A 9,681-nucleotide genomic window follows, 5' to 3' on the forward strand; every position below is an offset into this window, starting at 1 on the left:
ACCCCCCCCCCCCTCCCATGCGAAATAAAATGTGTTGAAATTAAGTGGACCCTGGTTAATTAATGAACACGTCAATTAGTGACCTTTCATTCGGATAAAACTGGATAATTGAATTGGAACCTTTTATTAGACCTTATACTAGTATAATAAAAAATTTACAAAAGAAAAAGATTAAACAACTTTTTTCTCATCAAAGAGTTCAGCACCCACGAATTAAAAGCTTTGGCTCAGGTCGTAATTCCTTAAACCTAGCTTTAAGACCCAATCTTAGACTCAACACTGACGACAGCTTGTGTCACGTAATACACAGCTGCGAGATATTAAGCTCGACCTAGGAGTTAGGCCTAAAGAAGATAAAATCGAAATTGGTTAGTCTTAGTGGAGAATAAGGCTCGATGTTGAGTATTGTTCTCATAAAATCCGGAATGCGCCAATTCCTACCATGAAAATCCGCCAAATAGAATATTAAACCGGTTTTTTAACTCCACTCTGCGGAAAATAAGATGCAGCTTGAATCCAAAAGTTCAAGCTTTAAATAAGGCCCAAAGATCGTTTAGACCGGAGTAGTATTTTCTTGAATTTTTTAAATCTCCAGCTCATATAGTAAATTACAGTTAACCGTTTAGACCTGGAAAAGGCATTTGACAATTTGACATTTTTTTACTTTTCTGCAAATCAATTGTTTACGTGCGACAACTTTGCAATTTTTTACAATAAAACACAACACATAGAGTCAGGGAGAAAAAGTGCAAAAGTATAAAAATGACATTGCAGAAAAATGATTTATTTAGGACGTGAAATCATAAAAATCATTTTATCCGGACATAACTTTTCATGTAAAACAATGCATTATCCATTGGGGTGGAAATGAAGGTGGTGGAGGATGATATAAAGGGGGCGAGGGAACGGAGGAGGGGGGGGGGGAAAACTTTAAAACACGAGCAAAAAAAGAGGGAAAAGGATGAATTTGAAAACGAAAATCACAAAAAGTTGAATATATTAAAAAGATGGAATTTCAAAGAGATCCTATTTCAAATAAAAGCAGAAATAGATTAGTTTAGAATTTAAATCTAGAAATTCAAAAATTCTCAGTTTGCAGTTTGACCAATCATACAATATTTCGATTGAAGATGAATTGTTGCGTCTCTCTTATGGTTTAGAAACCATCCTATCCCAGACTCAGAGGCACATCTTTTATATGCTACGTAAATCTAAGTTTGCTCAGAAATCTTAAATTTAATTATATTTATGCGTGAATTGACCTACCTGTGCGTAGGGATGTTAACGTTTTCATTTTTCAGAAAAACGATCGTTTCGTTATGATAACGACGACGAAAAACCGAAAACGAAACGATCGTTTTTAAAAACGATCGTTTTTTTGAAAAGTTCGTTTTTTAACAATGGTCGTTTTTAAAACGATCGTTTCGTTAACGATCGTTAACGACGACCCTTCGTTAACGATCGTTAACGACGGACCTTCGTTAACGATCGTTAACGACAACCCTTCGTTAACGATCGTTAACGACGAACCCTTCGTTAAACATCGTTAACGAATAGAGAAAACCGACCTGAGGGCATCTGTACTTATCATTGAGTAGTTTTTAAGAAAATATCAAGGAGTTTTAACTCCCCCATAACTGTTAAACTTCATGTAAGACGACATTCAATGAAGTTGCAAGTAATTTTTTTTCAAAAACAACCGTTTTGATAAAGTTCGTCGTTTCGTTAACGATCGTTAACGACGACCCTTCGTTAACGATCGTTAACATAATTGTCAATAAAAAAAAATTTCAAAAACGATCGTTTTTTCAAAAACGATCGTTTTTTCAAAAACAATCGTATAAAAAACGGTCGCAAATCGTTTCAATAAAAACGATCGTTTTCAAAAACGATCGCTATTCGTTTTCTAAAAGTTCAAAACGAGTGGGTCGTTTTTAAAAACGATCGTTTTTTCCGAAAACGAAACGATCGTTTTTGAAAACGAAACAAAAAACGATCGTTTAACGATCGTTTACAAAAACGATTAACAACCCTACCTGTGCGTATGTCTGTTGACCTACCTATACGTATGTCAGTTGAAATACCCGTGCGTATGTATGTTGACCTACCTGTGCGTATGTTCCGTATCCGAACTGATTGAATACGAGAGGATTGATGATACCAAAGTTTCCAGCAATGCTGCCGAGGTTTCCAACTTGTTGCATTCTACGCAGCTGGCGTTCCTTCGGTAGATTATTAATAAATTTGATTTTAATGATAATTTTGGACTGAATAATTAACCATTCAATTTCTTACAGATGATTAATTTATCAATTGATTGATCTATTTCTAAAGAAAATTCAAATAGAATTTATTGATTAAATACTCAATTATGAGTTAATAAATTAATTATTTTACCTTTTCTGATTCTGCCACTTTTAGCACCAGGCTGGGAGATACCGTCTGAAAGTTAATAGAATTGATTAATGTTAGGTTTTAATCAAGCTGTTTAGAGGGGTAATAATATTTTCAGTTGAACTTTTTACAACCATTGCTTTTTAATGTAAGATTTAACAGCATTGTGTGCAACATATGGATTCAATGCTTATAAGCTGAAATGAACTCTTCGTTGTTGCAAATTGAATTGTAGGGATAATTTCACAATTGTTTATCCCCCGCACCTTTCCGGATCTTTCAATTCTACAAAATTGTCCTTTCAAAGTGGCCATCAACCTTGAACGGAATGGGAAAGAGGCTAAAATTAGTTTAACAGTTAGAACTTAAAGTAAAAATGGCCCTAACTTGTAATATATTTTTTCTCAAGTTCTTATCCCTGTTGTGTGCCTCTCTGTCAAGTCATCTTATATTTAATTATAAATGTACAGTACCGGCATTGTTTGATGTGACTGAAGTAGGCCTAAGGTAGTCTGTACATCAGGGCTAGTGAGCTTGTACACCTGACATCCACCTGTACAGTGTACATACAGTACATAAGAAAATCTAGCCTTGATCAGTGGAATGCAATACCCTGACCAAATTAATTATTTTTTTTTTCAAGATTAAATATTGTTCATGATATGATGGCGATGACGCGCTTTGCTTTTAAACCTGAAAATAATCAAAAAAGACAAATATACAGGGTGAGTAAAAAAAGTGTGATTTGCGGCGTCTCATGCAAAATTGTGTCTTTTTTGTGCAACTCTCCTTTATGTTTTTTTCAATATTTTTTGTTTGCCACTCTAATGGTCAACAAAAATCCGCGAAACTTTTTTCTCTCAAAATCAAAAGTTCCGAAAAGCAAAGATGTGTATAAATATTATTTCTATCAGATTTTAGAATTTTATAAAGATTGAGTCACAGAATCACAGAAAATTTGCAAAATTGTAATAAGAAAATTCGCAATTTTTAGTTCTGGTCTAATTTTTAAGGAAAAGATGTTTTTTAAATCCTCTAGTTCCTTTCTTCTTAGTTGGAGCCATTGAAAATCAAATTTTCCTTAAAAATTAGACCAGAACTGAAAATAGCGAATTATCTTATAACAATTTTGCGAATCTTCTGTGATTCATTCAATATTTTAAAAAATTTAGAATTTTTATAGAAATGGTATATATACACACTTTTGCTTTTCTGAACTTTAGATTTTGACAAAAAAAAAATATTGAAAAAATAACATATTGGAGAATTGCACAAAAAAAGCCCAATTTTGCACCAGACGCCGCTAATCACACTTTTTGTAGAAAAAAAAGCTAAAATGGTAATTTAAGACCAAGTGAGGGTAAACGGCGGGAGTTACTATGGGAAACCTGGGCAGCGCTGGGTTCCCAACCTAGTCGATAAATATTATAGGTTCTCCTTCATCAACGGATAAATATTATAGGTTCTCCTTCATCAACGGATAATATTATAGGTTCTCCTTCATCAACGGATAATATTATAGGTTCTCCTTCATCAACGGATAATATTATAGGTTCTCCTTCATCAACGGATAATATTATAGTTTCTCCTTCATCAACGGTTAAATATTATAGGTTCTCCTTCATCAACGGATAATCTTGAAGTATCAATCTTTTACCTTTATTATTATTATCCTGTCTAAAGATTGATTCATCTATTCCGGGGAAGGGATGATACTGAACCTGAAAAATTAGTTATAATAGATACGTAGATGGATAGTAGGGTGTAAGAACGGAAAGTAATTTCTACAGAAACCACTATAGTGTATTTCGGTAAGATTATTCTCAGAGAAAGAAATAAAATGGTGAAGGATTTATGAAGTAAATCCTCTCTCTGTCCCAATTCTTATCATCTCTTACCAAGCAACATACACAAGTACCTACATTTCATCTTTTCTAATTTATTAGTTTATTCTTGTCTAGTTTATTAGTTTATTCTTGTCTAATTTATTAGTTTATTCTTGTCTAGTTTATTAGTTTATTCTTGTCTGATTTATTAGTTTACTCTTGTCTAGTTACTTAGTTTACTCTTGTCTAGTTGATTAATTTATCTTGTCTAGTTTATTAGTTTATCTTGTCTAGTTTATTAGCTTACTCTTGTCTAGGTTATTAGTTAAATCTTGTTTAGTTTATATAGTTTACTCTTGTCTAGTTTATTAGTTTATTTTTGTTTAATTATTAATATAGATAGTCTTGTTTGATTTATCAGGTTACTCTTGCATAGTTTATGCAATGTACGTACAGTATATACCCTGTTATGTACTGTACTGTATCTGAGTTTATAATCCCTTGTTATGTATTGCTCTGTATATTTATCTGTTATCTACTCAATTGTATATTCCCAAGTTATGTACTGTACTGCATATTCACCTGTTATGTACTGTACTGTATATTTTCCTATTATGTACTGCACAATATATTAACCTATTTTGTACTGCACTGTAAATTTACCTGTTATGTACTGTACTATTTATTTATCTAATATGTACTGCATTGTATTTACTACTATTATGTATTGTACTGTATAGTTACCTATTATGTACTGCACTGTATATTCACCAACTATGTACTGTACTGTATATTTACCTGTTGTGGGTCCTCAGCAGAATCTTTTCCTAGCATCGTCGGGCAGAATATTTAAACCTGACAACAACAAAACTTTTTTTAAACATTTTAAAATTAGAGAAAATCAGGGAAATTTAAACATTTCGTGACACAGAAGTGAGTAGAGGGAGACACTTCTAAGTGCTCTTTTATGAGAACAAATTCATAAAAGAAAAGTTAGGATGACATTCAACAACTTTCAGAAAACCGAGAAAAGCCTTTTCTATCATTGTTGTCTTTCTGGTTGTATTTATCTATCTAACAATCTATCTTGTAATCTCTCAAACTATTTAATTTAATCAAAATTATTTTCAGTTGAATTTCGTTATTTACTTCAAGTTTGTGTAAGCCAACCTCTCAACTGTAAACATATCCTCTGGAGAAAAATTAATTTAATTAAAATTATAAAAAATCTTTAAAAAATAAAACTTATGTACTTTTCTTTCAGAAACAATTTAATTCGTTGCTCCACAGATTAGGTTCAAACATTTTGAAATTTCTGTTTCATGTTTGATCACCATTATTAATTTGTAAATCAATATGAAATCAATATTTTATAATCAACGAAATAAATAAAAAGCTAAAATGAAGAAATTCGTTTTAAAAACATGGTAGATTTCAATGATTTAATTTAAATCGCAAAAAAAAAATATTTTTTCAATCTATAAAAAATTATAATCTACAAAAATTCGATTAAAAACCTTCGCGTTATTGAATTCTGATAAAAAGAATAGATTAAAAATATTTATTAAACAATCAGTTTTATTTAAAATATAAAGAAACAAAGATGTTTTCAACTGTAAATGTTTTCAAATCTAAGAAACCCCCGGTTGAATGTTCATGAAGTTTCAAATACATAAAAATGCATTTTTTCAAAATTTTGCATCAACCAAATTGTTTAATTTAAATATTGCCAATAACACAATATTTCTAAATGCATCAGAGTATGATTAAAACCTAACATATTCAATATTCATATCACATTTAGATTCATCAAACCAGGGAAACCAAGGGAACCAGGAGAACCAGGGAAACCAGGGAAACCAGGGAAACCAGGGAAACCAGGGAAACCAGGGAAACCAGGGAAACCAGAGGAACCAGAAAAACCAGGGAAACCTGGGAAACCAGAGAAACCAAGGAATCCAGGGAAACCAGGAAAACCAAGGAAACCAGGGAAACCAGGAAAACCAGGGAAACCAGGGAAACCAGGGAAACCAGAAAAACCAGGGAAACCAGGGAAACCATGAATTCAGGGAAACCAGGGAAACCAGGGAAACCAGGGAAACCAGGGAAACCAGGGAAACCAGGGAAACCAGGGAAATCAGGAAAACCAGGAAAACCAGGGAAACCAGGGAAACCAGGGAAACCAGAGAAACCAGGGAAACAAGGGAAACCAAGGAAACAAGGGAAACCAGGAAACCAGAGAAACCAGGGAAACTCAAGGAAAAAGACTCAGGGACATGTTTGCATGGTTTGAGCATATAAATATTATGTTTACCTGAGAATTAATCAGCATTAACTGTACAGTTTAGTGGAACCTATCACAGGCTGCAGCCAATCCCTCTGTACAACCTGGAAACATTAGATTAACCGTACAGTTTAGTGTAACCTATCACAGGCTGCAGCCAATCCCTCTGTACAACCTGGAAACATTAGATTAACTGTACAGTTTAGTGTATCCTATCACAGGCTGCTGCCAATCCCTCTGTACAACCTGGAAACATTAGATTTTGAATAATATCTATATTTTTAAAGTTGTAATCTCTGATTGTCTGTCCGATCATTCCGATCATGAACTCCAGGACCGATTTGCTTCAAATTTTGATTGAGGAACTCGTTAGGACCACGGGAATGATTCTAAGTTTAGTGGGTCAACGTTTAAAGGGGAAATATATTTAAAATTGTAACCTACGACAAAGTGCGGGTAGACGGTGGAACTAACTATGCCTACCCAGGGTAACCCTGGGTTTTCAAGCTAGTGAAAAATATTTACTTTATGTTTGAGTGATGGCATATTTACAGAATATATATATATATAAGATATATAAAGAATATATATATTTAAGATATATAAAGCATATTACTTTCTAATAAAAGATCGTCATTTCTAATATTTATGGTATTCATATCAATAAATGCCACAAATATATCTATTTATCTATCTATCTATCTATCTCATGTTGTATTACTGTATATATAAAATCAAGCCTAATATTGTCTAAGCCTCTCTTTCCTCCAATAAGAGGCCGGTGTTCTTAAACAGCCAATAGAAAGCCTGGATATTCAGGCAGTGAGGCTAGCCCAGCCCCCCGGACTGCCTCATGCCTTATCTCAAGCCACATCTCGACTCACACTCACTCTGTAATTGGTCAGCGAAACTTATAATATCTATAACATAGCATTAATATATAATATACAATATCCCCCCCTACCCCCCCCCCCTTCTGCGTTTATCTATTAAGGAATTGGATCTTTAAGGATGTAATTGTATCTTCTTATATTTTAATGAAACTATTTGATATTTGCTCTTAATTTTAATAACATTTACCAAATATACGCTCAAATTTTGACCGCCCCCCCCCCTCACACAGACAAAAATAAAATGAAAAAGACTATTAAATCCTTAAATCCAAAACAAAGGAATTGAGTCTTTTCGAATCCCTATATCTTTGCAACCTGAAGGTGTAAACCTTTGAAATTTTTTAACTTAGATTATTTGATCTGATAGTAATCATTGTGTGAAATATTAAAGGTCTACGACATCGGGTTGTAAAGATATAAGGATCTAGCAAAACAGAGTTTGTGGCAAAAATTTAATTCCTTTGAAATTTTGCATGCTGAATTCCATTCTAAATATCAGCACTGTGTAGATTTTCTATCGTCTTCTCAAGAGTTTCTTTCTCTTTGTGAATATGATATTTGAGTTAAACTGTTTTTATATTGGGACGTTCTTCAGATTTCTAGTGTTTTTTCAATATTTACTTTCAATCAGATTACAATTCCTTTTGCGCTATGCAAATATGGGTCCCGAAACCCCCCCCCCTTCCTGATTTATCCACTTCCTCCATCTAGCCCCTTGAATACCCCCCCCTCTTCTCTTCCAGACGGTTTCCAAGAAATTCCACACAATCTCTGAATCCCCTTCAATTCCCACCATCTCTCTATCCCTTTCAATTCCCACCATCTCTCTATCCCCTTCAATTCCCACCATCTCTTCATCCCTTTTAATTCCCGACAATCTCTTTATCCCCTTCAATTCCCACCATCTCTTTATTCCCTTAAATTCCCACCATCTCTCTATCCCTTTCAATTCACACCCTCTCTCTATCCCAATAAGTTCCCAAAATCTCTCTATCCCCTTCAATTCCCAACATATCTCTATCCCCTTCAATTCCCACCATTTAGCTCTAGATCCCCTTCAATTCCCACCATCTCTTTATCTCCTTCAATTCCCACCATCTCTCTATCCCCTTCAATTACCATCATCTCTCCATTCCCTTCAATTCCCACAATCTCTCTATCCCCTTCAAGTCCCACCATCTCTCTATCCCTTTCAATTCCCACCATCTCTCTATCCCCTTCAATTCCCACCATCTCTCTATCCCCTTCAATTCCCACCATCTCTCAATCCCCTTCAATTCCCAAACTATCTGTATCCCCTTCAATTCCCACCATCTAGCTCTAGATCACCTTCAATTCCCACCATCTCTTTATCTCCTTCAATTCCCCACCATCTCTCTTCTCTCTATCCCCAACAATCTATTTTCTCTGCATCCTATCTTCATATCCAAACAAATGCTAACAAAGCATCAAATGACACTACCTACATAAAAATCTCCCTCCCCCTGTAAAGCGTAGCACCTGCCAGGGGGGTTTAACCCCCTCCCCCACCCCCCACCTCCGTTTCCTCGAACCATATTGAGTTTTCTGTCAAATACAATTAGGATTTGAGGGCTTGATGTATGTATTGTTTAGCTGTTTAGTACTTCAATACTAAATATTGAAGATGGATGGGGGGAGGGGAGGGGTGAGGGGGGTTGAATATATATATATAGGGACCAAGAAGAGTAGTAAGTAATGACCTTATAATATTTACTTTACACGTAAGTTCACGTGACTCCCATGTCACTAGCATGTTTGATTCGCAAATGTACACTTAAACGCTTTGTCTGATCAAATATGAATTAGATATCCATGCTTTTGTTTTTGAAAATTGATCATTGTTGATTTTTTACAAAAGTGACTTGTGCATTTCTTGCTTCAGAGATAAAGAAGAAATTATGAAAATTAAACACTTTACAAGCAAGAAAAAAAAACTTTATCTTTCAAATTATTGATTAAGTTGAATTTTAATGACAGTTCCTCATGTGAACCTCATTTTCAATCATTGCAACTAGTTTTTACATTTTCTTTTTTAAACCAAGTTTTTTTTGATGGATTTTTGATGAGAAATCAACATTTCACTAAATTTATTCTTATTTGTTATTTGACTGTGTGTAGGTGTATTGTGTATCGTACATATGGTTGAATTTTGAATCAATACATTTTTTGAACAATTGTTTGATGGTTGATAGTTGTACTATGTTTTAAAAAAACCAACACTAATTGGAAGGTAGGGAGCTGAGAGGGGGGTAGGGAATATGTG

At 34.1% G+C, this 9,681-nt stretch overlaps 1 protein-coding gene across 2 annotated transcripts in view; it reads right to left on the reverse strand.

Annotated features, from left to right (window-relative positions):
* Positions 1 to 6,630, reverse strand: part of LOC111702415 (CUGBP Elav-like family member 5) — a 19,827-nt gene extending 13,197 nt beyond the window's left edge. For both annotated transcript variants that reach the window (XM_023474090.1, XM_023474088.1), the window contains exons 1-6: positions 6,535 to 6,630; positions 5,019 to 5,075; positions 4,052 to 4,115; positions 2,868 to 2,947; positions 2,398 to 2,442; positions 2,109 to 2,222 (exon numbers count right to left, since the gene is read on the reverse strand). In XM_023474090.1, the coding sequence (XP_023329858.1) occupies positions 2,109 to 2,222; positions 2,398 to 2,442; positions 2,868 to 2,947; positions 4,052 to 4,115; positions 5,019 to 5,054 (339 nt within the window). In that variant the 5' untranslated portion in view covers positions 5,055 to 5,075; positions 6,535 to 6,630. The remainder of the gene's footprint in view (positions 1 to 2,108; positions 2,223 to 2,397; positions 2,443 to 2,867; positions 2,948 to 4,051; positions 4,116 to 5,018; positions 5,076 to 6,534) is intronic.
* Between the last annotated feature and the right edge of the window lie 3,051 nt (positions 6,631 to 9,681).

The sequence above is a fragment of the Eurytemora carolleeae genome, unplaced genomic scaffold, assembly GCF_000591075.1.
Source record: "Eurytemora carolleeae unplaced genomic scaffold, Eaff_2.0 scaffold488, whole genome shotgun sequence".
Lineage (NCBI taxonomy): Eukaryota > Metazoa > Arthropoda > Copepoda > Calanoida > Temoridae > Eurytemora > Eurytemora carolleeae.